This window comes from Mustela nivalis (genome assembly GCF_964662115.1).
Source record: "Mustela nivalis genome assembly, chromosome: 3".
Taxonomy (NCBI): domain Eukaryota; kingdom Metazoa; phylum Chordata; class Mammalia; order Carnivora; family Mustelidae; genus Mustela; species Mustela nivalis.
Window position 1 is genome coordinate 52,594,727 of NC_139022.1, and position 19,810 is coordinate 52,614,536.

Consider the following 19,810-nt stretch of genomic DNA (forward strand, 5'->3'; position numbering starts at 1 on the left):
ATCTTGTTGATAAATTCTTCACAGGGCCATTTCAATCTTCCACAGTTGCTTTGAGGCTTGAAGTGTATTTCATTCTTTCTTTCTTTCTTTCTTTCTTTTTATAATTGCTCACAGAGCAGGCTGCTAATAAAATCAGGGGGGAAAAAAAGCTGTGATCACAAGCAGACCTAGTTTTTCAATCTGCTCCTACCCAGAGAAGATGTGTCCTTTGGTATCTTATCAGGACTAACCTTCTGGGGTCATCCAAGGGCTCAGTGTAAGTTGCGTGTCTCATTTTGGTGGAAATCATGTCTTCCACCCTCTGGTGTGCTGGGCAGTCCCAGCTCCTGCCCCGCGTCTGGGTTCTGGAAGCTGGTCTGGCGCAGACCCTAGCTGTACACAACTAATGAACATGTCATGCGCGTCTTGAGTTTTCCAGTCTCTGGCACAGCTGTGGCACTTTCCCCCCCTGCTGCGAGGCACAGCACGCTGGCCATTTGTTGGCAAGTTCATATTTCACACTGCAGGGAATTGAAATGATTGAACAGACAGAAGAAGAGTTTTATTTGCAGTAGCCTACGTATCCCCAGACTCTGATTTGGCATAAAACATCTGCTTCATGATCTGCTTCAAGGCCAGTTCCTTTCCTCCAACAAAGGTTACGACTTCAGGCAAGCTGTGCTTCCACTGGCAGGAGGAAATTTGCCCGAAGACTTGATTGAGTCAGAATCAAAGCCTCCTGCCACAGAATTTCTTTTTTCAATTATCTTGGAAGAGGCAGCCAGACTCTAAATGTATCAGTATAATAAATGTAACGAAATAAGGCAGACACGCCTTTCCCCCTGTTGCTGTCAAGGGAAGGTGCGCATCTAGTTGGGTGTGCACACCCACACCCAGAAGCCCGCGAGCCTCCCCACCCACCTGTCAACACACACACAGGCCTTGGTGAGAGCCCCTCGCAGGTATGGCCCTTGGCTGTGTTTCAGCCCATCGGCATGATAAATAAGCACCTGCATTGGACCTACCTGCAGTGTTTACATCTTTCAGATGATAAAAGCAAATTGGCCTGATACTGAAGGTAATTATTACTATTTTTCATGGTGAGGAAGCATCAGATATAGCCTTTGTTTTGTAGTGTGGTCCTAATTACTAATTATGTTTACCCGCATGGTTTTGTTGTGCAGAGTCATATTTTTTGTGCAAGACAGTCCTCGCTAGCCTTACAGTCATATATGCAAAATTAAATCCTGGCATTTTATTATGCTAGAGCAATTAGATGCCATCCTCGTAATGAGAAACGTGATATCTTCATCATTCTCCTTTATATTTTCATGTTGTTTTATAGCAGACATTTACCAGAACTGAACACAGTCTCACACACACACGCACACACACACACACGCGCGCGCGCGCACACACACACACACACACACACCCCTAATTGAATATCTGCATATCTCCAAGGAGTCCTGTGGGTGAAACCATGTATTCATCTTCTTTAGTTCTTAGGCCACTTTGGTTTAAGAGTAAGAACTGTTGCTTTTATGAAGTGCCTTTTTCTATAAAGTCAAAACCTCACAGCAGTGCACAGAAAGCCAATGGTATAAAGGAGCTAAGTAGAGTCTTTAATAGAGAGAGCTGGGTTGTAAGTGTTTTTGTTCCTACGGAGCAGATAGATTTGGCTCCATCTGTTCCATATTCATAACAAAGGAGCGCACTTACAGGAGGGCCAACTTCCCCGGAGCCGCCTGGTAATGATCTTTTCACCACAATGAAAGCATCTGAACCCAGTGGCTTGGCCCCACGAAAAGCAGCTAGCAGGATTGCCCGTCAGAACCCCGATTTTCTCGTAACTCAGGGAGACATAAATTTTCCCAATATACGGAATGAGAAAAAATTGACCGATTTCTCACCTTCCTGCGGCACTATGTCGTTAGGAGGCTCAGAATTACATGAATAGAGCCTCCCATTCCACAACCACAAAAGATTTGTAATTAGATCATCGGATGAGGGGAAGTTTGCACTCAAAGTATCTAAAAATATCACCCGGGAGAGGCTATGCTTCAAACTTTTAAGTTGTTTCTATTCAGATTTTCTAATCTTTTTAATACTGGGGTTAATGAATAGAAATATGAGTTATACCAAATAAGGAAAAACCCCTGTTGAGTTTTGTAATTAGCAAACTTCAAAGTCAATTTCAATGGAGACCTCTTAGATTAAAAAGATAAGTTGACCCAAGAGTACATAATTTTCCTTCCACTAAGCAGAAGAAAAATAGAATGAATTTTTTGCCCAAAATGCTAAGCTATACAAAAAAAACCTTCCTATTTATATGACATGTAGAGTCAGCATCAAAATGTAAATGATTCCTTAAAACTTAAATAGCACACTGGTATTAATATCATAGCTAGTGGATAGAATTCTTGTATTTATATGATAGCTTCACAGATTCCTTAAGAAACAGGAACATATTTTGAAATATAGTAATCCTTTTCTCCATTCTGTGTACTCTTCAAATGCAAGAAGCTCCTAAAAAAATACATCACTGATTTATTTAATATACTTTATGTTAAAGTTATCATTGTAATTTATCAAACATTTTATTATACATCTTGGTACCATCTGTACATTATCTGCTTGCTAAACTAGGATTACTGGCAGATCAAATAGCAAACAAATCTCTTAAAAAGTTTGCTGTGGCAATAAAGTGGACAAGGTTTTCACCTAGCTTTGAAATTGCTCTGTGTTTTAGTAAGAGCGAATATAAAAGTAATATTCACATAGTGAAAAACATAGCTAATCAATCTGTGAAGATCGTGGGTTTCTAGAACACCTTGGTTCCCTTTGTAACTATGGACCTGAGTATTTCTGGCGTATTCAGTTTTTACTTCATTCACTTATTCATTCCTTCAAAAATGCTTTTTGTGTGCCTGCTTTGGACCAAGCACTGTATTAGGTTTTGGAAACACCATGGTGTATTAAAAAAAAAGGTTATTGCTTCTGGAGCTTACAGTTTAATTGGAAGATAGACGATATGCCAGGAAACAAACAAATCTCTAATTGCCAGTTACACGAGGACCTATAAAAGGAACTAGATGCAGTGACAGAGAAAAATAGAGAAGACAGCTTTCAGTCGGGTGATCATGGAAGGCCTCCCTTGAGAGGCAGCATTTGACCCACAGCCCAAAAGGAAGTATCAAGTGTGAGTTTTGGGTTGCAGAGGATAGTTAATGTCCATAGGAAAAGGTACTTACTTAAAGGGTTAGTTTGGATTTCAAATTTGATATTTGACCTATTAAATAGCAAATTTTAAAAATCTTTTAAATTTCAAATGTAGCCTAGACTAGAAAATTTAAGTATTTGACTCCATTTACAAACTTGGTTCATTAAACTCCTTTAACCACTAAAGATGTAACATACTCTCTTTGCTTTTTATTTTCAATTCAAATGCAATTAACATTTGTAATTATATTTGAACATTAGTTCAGGTATTAGTTCAGGTATACAATAAGAATGACTCAGCAATTCTATACATTAGTCAGTGGCCAGCACATTAAGTCTTTCCTTTTTAAGTACTTAAATTGACTATCAAACCTTCCCAAGTATTTAAGTAATTCTTACCATAATTTAAAATGAAACCTATGTCTTAATTCTGGTAGATGTTTTAAAATTGTATGTAAACGTATGATCTCATTTAGTCAAAAACTCTAAAACAGTTGTTCCATTACATATTTTAAATTAGAATTCCACGTCTCACCAGTTGCTCCGAATGGCCAAAGCTGTCATACAGTTTGAGAGCATTAAGGCTCCACATTCTCAGGTGCTTTTTTCACAGACAAAAAAATACTAGATGTATGATTTTGATGCTCTTAAAAAATGCAGATACTTCGTTTTTAAACTCAGCTGTGCCTAAAGTACAGCCATATCCCTTAACACAATTTTGGGATTATGTTCTCATTTGGTGTTTGAGGTACCGTAACCTGCCAAGCCTTCTTAATGACTAGAGGATTTCAGCCAGGGTGGCTTCAGTCTTCACCTCTGATTACGACGTGTCTGTCACTTCTCTAACCTTAAAGGAGGCTGAGGTCACTGGATTTTCGCATCGCTCTGCCCTTACTTTCCTGTTTCCTGGTGAGGCCTGCACTGCAGCTCCTACCCAGACGGATCATTTGATGAGATTCTGCAGTTCTTTGGCTCTAAAGATGCCCACATTCCTTTCACTGGCATCTTATCTCTTGGACCACACACTTGCAGATATAGCAATAATACCTATCTGAATTTTGTGTGTCTCCCCAGGTTCTGGCTCTTTGGTCAGTTTCCGAGATGGTTCCATAGGAAACAGCCAGCAGAGAGGAGGGAGGGACCTTCCAAGAAAGGGGATCTTTGCTTTCTCTTAACCCCTCTTCTCCATTTTGTTGTTTATTCTAATCCTGAGTTTTCATTCACGTTTGGTCATGGGCTCCACAGGTTTTTGTTGCCTCCAGACTCATTCTCCAAATCTTTATGGAACACATGTTCTGAACAAAGCAGTGGACTCCAGGGCACTGAGAACCCAGCAGTGCTCCCGTCTGCAGGGGACCCTCAGTTCCACTGACAGAGATGCAACGTTTAAGACCAAACAGGATGGGGGACGTGCTCTTTATTACCTGATAGAAACAGATCCATGTCAGAACCCCAAAAGGGGGTTTTTGTGTTGGAAGAACAGGAAAAGAGCTCAAGTGGCCCAAGACAGCTGGGGTTTTGAAAGGCAGGGGAAAGCTGGCATGAGAAAAGGGAGACAGGGAGGTTCTGGGAGGGAATGTTGTTGGGACTAGCTATTGATGTGGATTAAAGCAGGGAAGAGGGGGAGAGTTAAAGAAGGAAATAAAAGTTGGGGCGGACAGTGAAGGACCAGCTGCGCTGGGTCTGCAGGGTTCTGCCCTGCAGCGCACAGCCAGTAATTTTCCTGGAACCGGTCCTGTCACTGAGAGAGGAGAGCAAACCAGAATTCGGATCCTCCCTATCCATTAACTTTGATTTTATTCACTCTGTCAACATTAAAACCTACATCGAGGAAAGCATTTCTGGTGGGAAATGAAATGTCCGGTCCTGGTACCTAAAAAGACTTCCTCTTTGGTAGAATTTAGCTTCTTTTTTTTTTTTTTTTTTTTCTTTTTTAAGATTGTATTTATTAGAACGCACATGAGAGAGCACTAGCGGGGGGAGGAGAGGCAGAGGTCGAGGAAGAAGCAGCCTCCCCCCCACCAAGCACGGAGCCCTACATGAGGGGCTTGATCCCAGGACGCAGGAATCATGACCTGAGCTAAGGCAGGCGCCCCGAACTTAGCTTTCTAAAGCGGGAACATGAATTTCGACACGCCTTTAGGGTTCCATGGGGCCTGCTACCCAAACAGACACACCCTGCACAGATACTTAATCTTAGGTCCAGAAATAGCGGACTTTGGGAGATGGGGCCTATTGGCTAAGAAAAATCATTGCTATGCATAAATAGATATTTACCCAAATATGCTGCAAAACTCACAGAATCTTAGCATGATTTTCAAAAGGAACAGGTCATCCAGTGCCCCTTCTAATTCCCTGAACTCTCACCCCCCCCCCCCCCCGCCAACATGCACACATCCTCAACACAAACCCCTTCACCCCCGACGTCCGCCGCAAAGCTGTGGTCGAATCCAGTTTTTCTCATTTAGGCTACGAAGAAAAGGTCACCCTTGTCCCCCTGGCTTTCCTTACGATGAAGAACTTGACCACCGCCATCCATAACCCCGTCCCTCCTCTCCCTGTAAATGTGTGCTCAGAACTGGGGTCAGCTCGCTAAGGGAGACCGCCACACAGAGCGGAGGAAGGACAGAGCTCATGCTGTCAGTGTGTAGACACGTGAAGTGATAACTCCAGATCTGAAGGGATCTGTCACCTGAGTTTCCAGGTACAATACAACAATCCACCGTCAGACTTAATTTTTTTTCTGCAAGGAAAGAGAGGCTCAGGTAGGTTTAGCAGCTGACTGAAAGGCACCACAGACGTCAGAGTAGGTGAACCAGTGAGAAGATTCAGATCATCGTTGGGCATGTACTCAAACCACTAAACCCTGTCCCTTCCAAGGCCCCTCACCAGGGAAGATAAGGATGATAGTGGTTATGAAAGCTTCGAAGAAATAATTGCTTGTATCCAGGAGCCCCTGTGAATTGTATTAACTCGATGGTTTAATAGTAATTGACTGTCTTGGGACGCCTGGGTGGCTCAGCAGGTTAAAGCCTCTGCTTTCGGCTCAGGTCATGATCCCAGGGTCCTGGGATCGAGCCCCACATTGGGCTCTCTACTCGGCAGGGAGCCTGCTTCCTCCTCTCTCTCTGCCTGTCTCTCTGCCTACTAGTGATCTTGGTCTGACAAATAAATAAATAAAATCTTTAAAAAAAAAAAGTAATTGACTGTCTTGCTCTTTTAGTGCTATAGGATAACAGCACTTTTGCTGTTAATACTGTATGAATGAGTAAAGGGATCTGTGGCCTTCACCGCTTACGAGTTAACAGACACCCCAATAACAGACCACAGAGGTGGCACAAGGAGTCTGTAGCGAAGGACTAGTATAAATAGCTCTTCTCTGGGATTCTAGGAATCCTACCTTTTGTCTGAGTTTTTGGGTTTTTTATTACCTTTATTATATGGCTTCTAGCTGAAGAAGAGTTTTTGTAAGTGAACCATTCTGCGTATCTGCATCATACTTATTATTCTACATTACACTTATCCGTTACAACAGGCAAAATTATCACAAACAAGAGAGAAAGAACAATTTGACCTCAATGACCGGGCACAGTCATTTCAATAGTGTGGCCTCAGGCAAGCCGGGGTCTCAGAAAAATAATTCTAACACAGTTTATAACAGGAAGCTTACTTTTCCTAACTGTTCACTGGTTTATTTATTTATTTTTTTAATGTAAGATATCCAATAAGGAACTTAACAAAGCCCTAAACCCAAGGAAATACAGTTAACATTTAAAATGCTATCTAAATATTATCTTGCTTTCTGTGCCTGTGTGGACTGGATTGTTCCAGTCACATAATGGCAGGAGATAAATTTAGGTTGACATATTTTTTTCGCAAAAAGACTTTTAAAATGTTCTTATACAGAGGATGTTTTTCAAAGCATTCTCTGAAACCCAGGATATTTTTTGGTCATGCCTTAATAGATACCAAAGTATAAGGGACAAGCCATACCTTCTTGAATAAAGCAGTAGGAGCAAGTTTATTATCCCTGAGCTTTAAAAAGCAAGTAAGAATTTGCCCACACTTGAAATAAATGTGTACAAAAGCAGGATAATGTCCTATTTGTTTTCCTACATATCAGTGGAAAGAAACTTGTCCTCAGCCATTTATTTGAGGTTGCTCAGAAAAAATAATTGATCTACTGAGGCTTAGCTCCTCGAATTTAAATAATACTTAAGTTAGCATTGGCAGTGAGAATTTTGCCTGAGGGGTACAGAGCCTGAAGAGGGGGAGCAATGGGTGTGATGGGTGGTACCTCCTATTTTTCTCTTTTGTCTGAGGCTGCACAGCTGGAACTAATTTTACTTCCCTCTCCCTGAACTTTACTCTAATTATTTGTCCCTGTTACAGTTCCCTGGTGTTGAAACCCAAGTTTTAGCTCATGGAGTACATGAGCTTATTATATGGTGGGAAACACCCCTCTTCCTTCCCTATTTTTTTTTTTTTAATAGCAAATCCCCAGAGCCCAATAAAAGAATCTAATATTTACATGATATCTTAAGTTTCCTCAAGGCTTCTACCTTTACTGGGTAGCCTCTTTTCCGAATGTTACATCTGGGACTTTGACCTTAACCTGCCAGTGATTTAAGTCTTGAGACACGGCTGGCTGGGAAAGATGAAATGTGTGGGCATATATAGCCACTCCTGTGGTTGATCTTAGGACAGAAGTTTAAGAAACCTGGGGTCAAGGGACACCTGGGTGGCTCAGTGCCTTAAGCCTCTGCCTTCGGCTCAGGGTCCTGGGACTGTCCCACATCGGGTTCCCTGCTGAACAGGGAGCCTGCTTCCCCCTCTCCCTCTGCTGCTCCCCCTGCTTGAGCTCTCTCTCCTCTCACTCTCTGTCAAATCAATAAATTCTTAAATTTAAAAAAAAAAAAAAAAGAAGAAGAAGAAGAAGAAAGAAACCTGGGGCCAAGAGCAGGTTATTCAAACATGTGAGTTTTAAATCTCAAAAGGTAGGGTGGTGAAATATATTCCATCCTAACTCGTGTTTTTGTTCTTAATATGAAAATTAGGTGTTGTGCTGCTGCTTAAGAAAGGGCAGATAGCCAGTTGCCAACTGTTGCTGGGGTATTCTTTCCTAACAAGAGGCCTAAAATTTAAGACTTTTTCCTGTAGGTCTGGTAACCATTTTCTAAGCAGTCCATATGGCTTTGGTTAATCTCTATCCTATACCCACCACTTCTTCTGTCCCCACCCTCCACCCACATATACAAAATGGATTTTGGTTCATTGTGTTCTAGAAGACATTTTCAGTAGTACCATTTCTTTAAACGGGCTTTACTTCTTGAGCATTTATTGTGAAAGGATTATTAATACTTAAATCTGCTGTCGCCTGTCTAATTTGCATGTATCTGTGTTGTGTGTTAAACTACATGAAAACCTACAGAGAAGAGACTAGGCTCTGCTAACAACTAATAGCCTATCTTTTCCTTTGACTTGCACAAATTGAGAAATATTGCCTGTGGCAAACATAATGGCAAACTGCATTTTTAATGCTCCCACACACACTCATTTCTTTAAAAGGAAGAAGAAAGTGGATGACTATTCTTAAAAATAAAACTTATCAGAGTACCCAGACTGGCAAGGGACACAGTAAAGGAGAAGGATTTTGGCTTTTGGAATGAAGATATAGGGATGAATAAGGTTAGGCGGAGATGTTGAAGTTGGTTGACTGGCGGGTACGGTATTGGGCTTAAAAATATGGAGGAAAGGGCACCTGGGTGGCTCAGTGGGTTAAGCCGCTGCCTTCGGCTCAGGTCATGATCTCAGGGTCCTGGGATCGAGTCCCGCATCGGGCTCTCTGCTCAGCAGGGAGCCTGCTTCCCTCTCTCTCTCTCTGCCTGCCTCTCCATCTACTTGTGATTTCTCTCTGTCAAATAAATAAATAAAATCTTTAAAAAAAAAAATATGGAGGAAAAAATACAATGGTATCACCCCACCTGCTAAACTTCTGGTTCTTCATGAAGAAGGGCGTTTGTTACTTTTGAGTTGCTTAAAACCTCAAAATATTCATACTTAATGTAACAGCCTGGGTATAAGATAATTGATACAAGCTTTTTGATATGGAGAGAAGCTTTAACTTATCATTAAAATCCTTTTCTTTCACGTGTTTTAAAGCTCCCCTTAATATTCTCTGTCACCTGTTAGAGGAAGGGCATTCTGTCTTACGATTTAAGTTTACATTTTCTATCAAAGCTCATTTAAGTTCACTCAGCAATTTGGAGTTAAAGTGAAACATCGTGATAATTGCACAGAGCGGCCCAGGTTGGCCGCATTAGCCAAAACAAACTAAGTGGCATGGGAAGGAAAATGAAAAACCGTTTTCAAGTGCAGGAGTGAAAACAAATAGATACATCTTGTAGTATTTCTTCAACAGCAGTTTATAATTACTTCTCTTCAAGCCCTGTTTTAAGTGGACTTAGAACAGTAGCTTGAAAAATAAACTGGCAAGCAATCCAGTTGTGTAGACATGGTGGCGGACCAAGGAAGGAGCTGCCCCGTGGGAACCAGGGCCTGGCAGTCCTTCCGAGAGCATGCCCCAGTGCCTTAGTTCTTAGGTCTGCCTCACGTTGGCCATGGGAAGCCTTTGGTGGCACAGAGGTGTTTTTGTACAGCATTGTGTTATTTAGCTGTTGGATTACAAATTACCCCCGAATGTGGGGCTAAGACATTTAACATTCACAGTTCCTGTGGGTCAGGGATCCAAGAGCAGTTTAGCTGGGTCTTCTGGGTCTGAGTCTCCCACAACAGTGACAATCTCTTAAAGGATAAACATTCAGTTTCTGGTTTACTCACCAGATTGTTAGCCAGTCCAGTCTCTTGCTTACGGTTGGCTGGAAGTCTCCCTCCATCCCTTGCCATGAGCCCCCAGCACTGAGAGTTTCACGCTACAGCATCTTGCTCCATGAGCAAAAGAGAAGGCAAGAGAGCAAGCGCTAGCAAGAAAGCAGTCCCAGGGCGCCTGGGTGGCTCAGTGGGTTAAAGCCTCTGCCTACGGCTCAGGTCATGGTCACAGGGTCCTGGGATCGAGCCCCATATCGGGCTCTCTGCTCAGCAGGGAGCCTGCTTCCCTTCCTCTCTCTCTGCCTGCCTCTCTGCCTACTTGTGACAAATAAATAAATAAAATCTTTTTAAAAAGAAAGAAAGAAGTCCCGGTCTTTTGCAGCCTACTCACAGAAATGACCTTCTGTCACATTGGCCGTATGCTACTCATTAGAAGCAAAAAACTAGGTCCAGCCCACACTCAAGTGAGGGTAATGGGAGGCAGGTCAGAAGCTACCTATCAAAAACATGGTGCCTTTATTTGCTTGCCACATCCTACTGATAACCCTGTAGTGAACTGTGATGTGAATATTATGGATATTCACAACCCTAAATATAGCTGATGGAAGTACTGATTTGGGGGGTATGGAATGTGGTCCCCTTTATGTATCAGACTGGCTGGTAAGTGCTGAGCTGAGCTTACCTGGGCCCCAGGAGACCAAGGAAAGAGGTTTTCAGGAATGGCTGGAGTCGGGGCGCCTGTCTGAGGTCATGGAACAGAGTGAGGATAAGCAGCCCCCATGGCCTTATTAGCATGATACTCTAAATACAGAGACCAGAGAGCCCTCAGCTTGTATTTCATTATGTGTTGTAAGGTTTTGATTGGTACTTTGTGGATCATTAGGGGGAAGGGACCCTGTGGTTTGATTTATGAAGTTGCTATTAAGACCATGGAATGGGAGGTTGTACTTGTGTTAATGGTCCCGTGCCCCTGCTCCCAGCTTCCGGACTCCTAATGTACATTTTCAGCAGTAAACTGAATAAAGGGAAATGGATTTGGATTATGAGACAAATGGCTAAGACAGGAGTTGCATTTCACATTTTAATTTGACAATTTCTCTTAGAAAATCCATGCATATTTATGGGAAGAGTTCAAGTCTAGGTTTTCTTCACCTGTTGCAGGTTCACGCGTCATTTTGGTTGCTCACGCTCCAGTGTGGGAACCGAGAGAGGAAATGTTCTAATTCTTTTGTCCCAGTTGCTTCTGCAGGCTCTGTAAAGCCTCGATAAAATTCCCTCTGATAGACATGTCTGGGACATCCTCCCCCTCCCGGACCCAGCTAAGTCCATGTCCAAAGCCCTGTTGGGAGTTCACATAGACCTCGGTTATCACCGCGATCCCTCGTGTGCATCTGACTGTGCGTATGACACACTTTTGCATTCCTGGTGCCTATCCAGGAAGCTGGCGCATAGTAGGAATTTTAAAGCTTTTGAATGGATGGATAAAGTGGTTAGTAATTAATTTTCTAAGGAAAATAGCATAAGAAATTATAAAACTTGTTTTAACTAAGATATGTTGGTCTTATAAACTGGTGTGGCTCTAGAACTATAGGGATCAATATTACCTACACTCCTGAGACAAGCCAGGCATATTTTTAGTTTCTACTCCCTCGTGTCCATCAGTGGCTCATTCTTTCTTTCTTTCTTTTTTCTTTCTTTCTTTTTTTCTTTTTTTTGCTCATAATTGATCCTGAGAGGATTTTCTTTGTAACTTCACTTGTACCACTGCTATATTTTTCAATTTCTTTGTCATTTGGTGTTCTTAATGCTCAGTCCACTGCTTTTTTGTTTACTTGTGACTGGTAAAGCCCTTTTAAGATTACTTTATATCTACAAATACTACTAACTAGTAATCCTCAGCATTCTGTTCATAGTATAAAGGCATCCCACATTGGTCATGCAGGAGGTCTGGGGTTAAGAAACCTGGAACATACATGGAACAAAGCCAGACTCTAACTTTCTAAAATCTTGCATGAAAAGTTTTTATGCTTTTTGGCTTGACTTCTGTTTCTCAGGGTAGTAAATGAGGAACCCAAGTCATACTGACCTGGCCTAGGCTGCCCACTTAAGAATTGATTTCGCCCAGAGGTCGTGGAGTTGACTGATTTAATGTCATCTGCACTGTGTACTCACAGTGATTGTTTTCATTTTTTGTTCATCAGTTTTTTTAAGATTTCGAGTATAATAGTCACACAGTATAAAGTGTCATGTTATTGTTACAGCTTTTCTGGTGATAGGCGAGGAGAAGTCATGGAGAAGTTAGACAGGGAAGATAGTTTATTTAAGTAAAATAAAATATATGCATGTATTTTATTATCTTAATTTACAGAAGTATGTAAGCAGCCTGTAGCTGAGGCTAACTGTCCATCCCTTAGAGCTGGTGAGAGAACTCTATGCAGTTTTTCCTAAAGAGAGCTTACCATTTGTCGCTATTTTATTCCAGTGTGCCCTACAATGATTTTTGTGACCTGGATTTACAGGATTTCTGCTGCATATAAATCTGAAAGACCTGGGCAAACTCCCAAGAAGTTCCCCCACTAAAACAATTAAATTCTTGATGCTGCCGTGAGCCTCCTGTAATCTTGCAGTATCTTTGGTACAATCCGTTCTTGCATGTGGCGAATCAAGTTCATGCACGAGGCTCAAGCTCCTAGGGAGCTCATCTCAGCTCAGAAATCCACAGAATGGCAATGTAAATATCCATGTGTCACTTTTTCACACCACCTCTTGTGAATAATGAGACATAAACTATCTCAAGAGCCATGGTTTTCCTAATGAATTGGAGTCACCTATGTGTACTGTGTTTGTGACATGCACATTTGCAGTCGGGGTCCACAGGAAGGACACCATTTCCTGGATCAAACCACAGAGTGCAAATATTGTGCCCTAAATAACACACTAGTTACTGTAAATGTCAGTAGAGGGAGTTTTCCCGACTTTGATTTAATGAAAGCCTACAGCAAAGCCAGCTGTTAGCACTTCTTAACTGCTTTTCAGAGGGGAGAGGGGGAGGGGAGGGACAAAAACCTCTTTTCTGTATACTTTAGTCTTAGAATTAAGGGGTTGCAACAGGTGTTGCAGTGAGACTTGGGATCCTTTACAGCTTGATATCTTTTAGGTTGTGAATGTGTAAGTTTCCCAGCACTGGGATCGTGGAGTTTCCGGAGGAGATTCATGTAAAATTAGTTTGAAGTTTGCATCTCCAATCCCCTCACCTAAGAAATAAGCATTTTTATTGTCTGGGCTCCCATGAGGACTAATAAAAGATAAAAATAAAGGAGAGAGAAAGTGCACCAAACAGGGGTCCTGTCTTGGTCACTGAGGGACTCATCAAACTCCCTGTAAGCCATGTGAGTTTTCATTGTTGTCATCTGCATTTTCTGAAGAAACCACTTGAAGCAAACACGGGGACGAAAGTATGCAGCACTCCTTTATCATTTTTGCCATTTCTAGAAAGTGTGAGTAAACGGATGAGATCATTAAGGGTCATACCGCCCTTCGAAATCCCTTTGACGTTAGGCTGTGTGTACTGAGGGGAGATAATCTTTCCAGCACAGAGAAAGTTTACAGTCTTATTATCTTGAAGAGAAGAAAAGTTTCTTCCTCAAATGAATTATAACTTGAAACATGTTGTCATGTTTTGGTAAGCCTACTTTATTACTTCCATCCTTCTCTGTGGCAAATTTTTAAAAATAAATGTACCATTGCACCATAGTGCTTTCTCAATAGCATATTGTACTTATAATAGCATGATGGAAGTTGCTGGGCTCGGTTTAGTCATATAGAACGCAGAGCCAAGTTCTGAGTAAAACCTCTAATTGAATTACCTGCAAAGCACTGACAGACTTTCAGGACAGACAAAGCTTTGCTTTCCCCAGCAAAAATAGGTCATGTTTAAGTTGGCCTTGTAACTATTTGTTACTGGTTTTTGCCAGCACTTTCACCTTGGGCCCCTTTTCCTGTAGGAGACGGGGAGTAGCGAGCTCTCTGACAGCCGGAGGGCTCAAGCATTATCTTCTTATTTTCGAGAAAATTGATAACAGATCAAGTTGAATGGAAGAGCCTTTGAAATAAAAATCCCAAGTATTTTTCTGTAGATTATACCAACATTCTTGCGTGAGGTTTTACTGCATTGAAAAGAAAAGCCGGGGATAGGAAAGGAGCCCGTTCTAGCAGTGTCTGTCAATCTGAAGGGTGCTTTTGTTTTAACCTCTGGGAGAAATTAAGAGTATGCTGCTGTTCTTCAGCAAAGAATGTCTTGTAGAACATTTGCATTTGAAAATGAAGAATAATCTGCTGTTGCTCTCTCCTTTCTCTCTCTTTTTGTCTCCTCCACAGCCTCTGCAATCCCAGATAATGGCAGAAGGTCCTGTCTAAAGCTCAAAGTCTTTGTGAGACCAACAAGTAAGTTGACTAGAATGAGCTTCAGAGGGTGGCTTCACTGCGCATGCTTGATCGTGTGGTCTGGTTCACCGCGGTACAACTTTTTTTACTGTTAAATCCTGTGTGGTACCTGTTTTGTATATCAGCATCCGTGTTTTCGTTTTCATCATATTTTTTCTCATCATTCTTCATGATGCTTTTATTTTGAAGTACACAGCAGTTGCTAACTTGTTGTTTCTTAGACTGTTGTACGTGCACAGCAAATGGGAACAATATTGGCATTTAGATACATGCCATTGATTGTAAAACAATCTCCACATAAATTAAAGGAGACAATAGAGAGAAAGAAAAAAAAAAAGAAAGAAGTGGGAGTTTAAGGGTGTCTTCACTAACATATTTGGCTGTTATCTCTATTTTTGTTATAGATAGCTGTATGAAAACTATAGGTGTTCATGATCGTGTTTTCGATGTTAACGACAAAGTAGAAAATTCATTAGAACCAGCAGGTTAGTATGCTTAGAGACTCTCTTTTAACAAATGCATCTCTCTCTGGTGCTTCCGTACTTTTTTTCCTTTCTTCCTCTCCGCATGTTTGCATGTAAGAGTTGCTCTGCTTTTGCTCATTGCTAGCGACGCTAATCTTACTTCTATTCTCCCTCATTCCTCCAGTATCTTTGTCTAATGCATGTTAGATAAAATATGATCTTTCTTTTTTGGACATGGGTTTGATAGAATGCAGTATCCTAATATAGAAGCCCCATCAGAATGCTAAATCTCACTACTTTTTACCATATCCTCTGAGCATGCTGGTGGATCACTGTGAATATTAACGGATCTGTTTTCATAGAAGACAGGGAAAAAAATCCTACTGTATATGCTTAAAAACTTTTTATATTATGTCCAAATCTGTGGATAAAAGTAAGACTGTTGCCCCAAACGGCAGCTAATTCAACATCTTTAATTTTCTCTGGCAGTTTACATGCATCACTGAACTGATCTAAAGACCTTTATTACAGTTCAGATATTACTTGTGCTATTGATATCAATAGCAGTTGGTCTGGAGAAGTACAGTCGTGTCGCCTGACACCACAGGTTCACACACTTGTTACTCCCACAAATGGATCAGTAGTCTGTTCTGCTGAATGTGATCCTTGACTGCTGAGGCAAAAAAAAAAAAGTATTGAGGAGAATTTTTTTTTTCCTACTGCTACGTCCCACACACCCAGAATTTCCTGTCATTGAAGAAACCTAAAACCCACACAAGCACTTGTCGAAACATTTACACTGTAGTGTACTGTGGGTGAAGTGGTCCGCTATGCTATCCATTTGGATATAAATTCAACAAGACGGATTTTGAGGAATAGGAGTTCTCTATCCACTGTGCACTGAGGACTGTGGACCTTGATGCCTCTGTCTACCTACCTTCCTCTGGTTTCCTCTCTTGCCCTACCTGCTTGAGATCTTACTGGTTCCCTTATCCAATTCCCGCTACCATCTCAAAGCTTAATGCATTGAATTAAAATGATTTCTTCTTCACAGAAAGATGTGACCCCCTCCCCCCACCTTATGCGAACAGAGACTTTTTAAAAATCTATTTGTAGCAGCACTTCTCTTTTTTGTGGCCCTAGAAATTAAAGGGTTGTGAAGTCCACTTTATCTTTTGAGTATTGTTACTAGGACACAGTCAGTGAGCCTTAGGGAAACTTACCCTGAGTAAATGCGGTGCCTCAGGACATACAATAGCTTTCGCACTGTAACTGACAGGAAGAGTTGGGTTTTTTCCCCCAAGCATTCTTGTTTTTCTAAGGCAGGCATCTTACCCCAGCACAAATGGTAAGTGTGTACGATAAAGCTCTGAGAGGCCCTCTTGGCTCCCTAGGGATCAGTTAGCTGCTTTAGAAAGTTGCAAGGAATGAGTGCTGACCTGGAGATACTTTAATGGAGTCCTGAAAATCTGGAAGCATTCCTGGGGCTCTTCAAGGTACCAGACTCCTCCCAAACTTGAGGACTTGACCCATGCTAGGATCTTTGAGTTAGATGGGCTCTCGTCTAAGGACCACAGAGTCTGCACTCTCCCCTTGATAACTGAGACTTGCCCAGGCCTCTTCAGTAGTAGAGACTGATCCAGGTTTAATATTCAAAATTTTCAACCCCCATTCCAACGTGAATAGAAAAGGAGGATTCTCTTACCAATAGTAGACACGCAGATCTTCATAAAGCAAACCTCACTCTATTGGAAAGGTTAATAAGTCATGTGTAGAATGCCAGACAGAGTTAGGCATTTTATAAATGTATGTTATCCTGAATTACCATTTTTTAATGCAAGTTGTGGTAGAATGTGGGCATATCTTTCCAATAATCTTTTCTCCAGGTACATTCCATTGCCTATCAAGCAAACAAGAGGCTGTTTAGAAACAACAAAATGCATGTTTTTCTTGGTCATCAAGAGATACACTTAGGACTATTCTGACATTAGGAAAATTTACCTTTGAATTCAATTAATGATAAAATGCAAGATACTAAGATACATTCATAAATGCGAGCATAGGTCACGGTCTTTGGGGGAAATGGGCTCTTTTTCCCTGAGCATTTAAAGTCCTTGATGGCTCCCAAATTGATGCACACAGAACTGACAGAAGTTTGCGGCAGTCCGACAGAATGTGGTGTGTGCGTGCTGGGGGGTGGAAATGCTGGCGCACATCTGGAGGCGTACAGCCTCCTCCCGTCAGTCAAGAGTGTATTTAAGGGCTTTCTTGGGAGCATCTTCACTTAAAAAGTAAGACAGGGTTGAGCTAGGAAGGCAATAATAAATTTGAGTACTTTGTCTTATTCCTCACAAAATCCAGTCCGACATGCGGCTTTACACCACTGTGGTGGACGGTGGAGTACAGAGCTAGACTTTATGAATCCGGAAAGCCTGAAAGGATTCCACTGCATGTTCTCGGCAATGTGTACTAACTCACCTGTCTTTGGAATGTATTTGTCTTTTTTGTTTGCTTGCACACTCTGCCTGCCAGTTTCCTATCATCAGGGATACAGGATGATCTTAGGGCGGACATATGCCACATAACATGTTCCAAAATATCGCTAGTGTTCTCTCAGTTAACCATAGAAACCCTCAGCCTGTGGAATCCTGGAGGCAGGAGGCAAGACTCGATTTGGTTTCTGAGGAGGAACATCTTCTTCCTTCAAGCCACATTTACCATCAGGAGTCTAAGGAAGTCTCTGGTGGTTAGATGTCCTTTCCACTGGAACAGAATTTGCTTAGAATTCTGAAATTGCTCAGATCTACCCAGTGACAGCCAGTTTCTCATTTTGCTTCTCAGGGGCTGTAGAATCTTCCAACATTGAGGCCCTATTAGAATCACAGGATGCTTGGTAGAATCCTGAGCCAGGACCACCATGTTACAGAGAGCAGAGAAGAACTGTGTGGTCCTAGTAGGACAGATCTCCCCCTTTGAGGGTAAAATGATATTTACGGGTTGGTTGCTTAGAAAAGGGTTACTTCCCAAAATCATCCATGATTACAAGACTGAAAAGGACATGTAACCTCATGCTTCACTTGTATGAAAAACAAGAGCTTTCCTCCTTTCAGTGTCCTCCAAAGTCACTGACCCTGTCTTGTGCTGCCAGGAGCAATGGTTGGCCCTTGCTGAGCATCCTGGAAGGACAGAGAGGGCAGCTCTCCCTCCAGTTCACCTGAGTACCTATTGATGACTAGAGTACCTTTTATCAGTACACGTCTAGACTTTACAAGGAAGAGGGTTGGGTAATTTGGCAGTAAAAATAAGACGGAGAAGAACCCAAGAGCTGGTGTAATTTCAGGTGTATAAATATAAATGGTATTTCAAAATGAAATCTGTAAGCCTCAGGGTTTATGGTTTTTACAAATTAAACCCGAAGTGCTCTAATATCCTGATTGACAACGTATCGATGCTCTTAAGGTGATTAGGATTTTAATTTCAGGGCTATTCAGGGCATTTATGTCTAATTCCTGTTAACTACAGATGTAATACATTTGCCAGGCTGAAGAAGAACAGAGGAAAGCGTCCACAAGTAGTTGGCACCATGGGGGGGGGGGGGCTTTATAGTTTCTCCTCTACATCGGTTTAACTTTGCATTCTTGCTTCCTAACCTTCTCTAGTTTTTTTAAGACAACTGCCACCCTACGCAGGTTAGCTCAGGTCCAGGGGAGGAGAGCAAATCTGACACAGGAAGGCAGCAGCTTCTACGTGAGGATGGGCTCAAGTGATAAGAGCCCTCCAGGGCAGAAGCCTTAACATAGAGCAGTAGATAGTTCAGCTCGTGTTGGGAACGGAGGTCAAGAACAGAAACAGCCTACCTGCGCATATTGGAAGTAGGGGCCAGCCCCTGTGCCTGAAAAGTGGTCAATTGCAGACAAAGAATAGGGAGTGTGACAATACGTAGTGAAAAAGAAAGTGTCCTTATTGTGACGTTTGGTGTGAAGATATAAATGAGTTTGAACCCAACGGTCTGTGAAGGGGTTCTCAGTGGGTCATGCAGGGAGACTTAGGGATTATCCTTTGAGGTCTACAAAACTGAGGAACATCACGAGTCCCACTTGTCTCCACTCTCTGATGGGACGTTTAGTGAATACAAGATGACAGTCTCCAGGCTTCTACAGGAAGGTCTCCTGATCTACCACCAAGCCCCACTCCTGGGCCCCAAGAATACGTAGTTCAGAGAACATGTAGTCGGAAAGGACAAGTTAAGCCAGGAGGAAGGAAGAAGACAGGCAACGCTCGAGCAAAGCCTGGCTGGTAGGCAAGCCTCTCATCTATCTTGGGGTACTAATTGCTGCGGAGTTCCTGTTTCCAAGTTAAGCCTGTTAATCATGCAGATCAGGAAGGCTATCCAGAGTCAGAGGCAGCCTAGTAGAACACTTTATAGCTAAATAAAAGAAGCTTACCTCACTTAATCCATTTTATTTAGAGGAAAATTTGCATCCATGCCGATAATTTATGTGCCAAGCTTCAGCCTGAGAAAAGTAACAAGAGTCAAGTTCAAGTAATTTAATCCTGGAGATACAGGGTTTGTAATGGACATAGCACCATCATTGATTCCCAATTGTAGGCAAACTAGTAGGTCTAGCGGGCATTACATATAGTTAATTGAAAATGCGGTCTGGCAAATAAATAAATAATAAGTAATGCAGTTTTGGCATTTAATTTTTCTTCCTTGAGAATTCTTGTAGGTAACCAACCACATAGCATTCAATACTAATCCTATGAAATAGGAGAAAAGAGGAACCACTGATCAACCACTAACATGCCAATGTAACTAAACCCCCCACCCCCACCCCACGTCACTTGCTTCTCCATGGCATCCTGGGTTGACA

General features: G+C 41.9%; 1 protein-coding gene across 5 annotated transcripts in view; it reads left to right on the top strand.

Moving 5' to 3' along the window:
- Positions 1-19,810, top strand: part of EFNA5 (ephrin A5) — a 277,931-nt gene that overhangs the window by 253,225 nt on the left and 4,896 nt on the right. For 4 of the 5 annotated variants that reach the window (XM_082723751.1, XM_082723755.1, XM_082723754.1 and 1 more), the window contains exons 3-4: positions 14,407-14,472; positions 14,877-14,957. In XM_082723751.1, coding sequence (XP_082579877.1) covers positions 14,407-14,472; positions 14,877-14,957 — 147 coding nt within the window. The remainder of the gene's footprint in view (positions 1-14,406; positions 14,473-14,876; positions 14,958-19,810) is intronic. The other variant, XM_082723752.1, reaches the window with a different exon arrangement.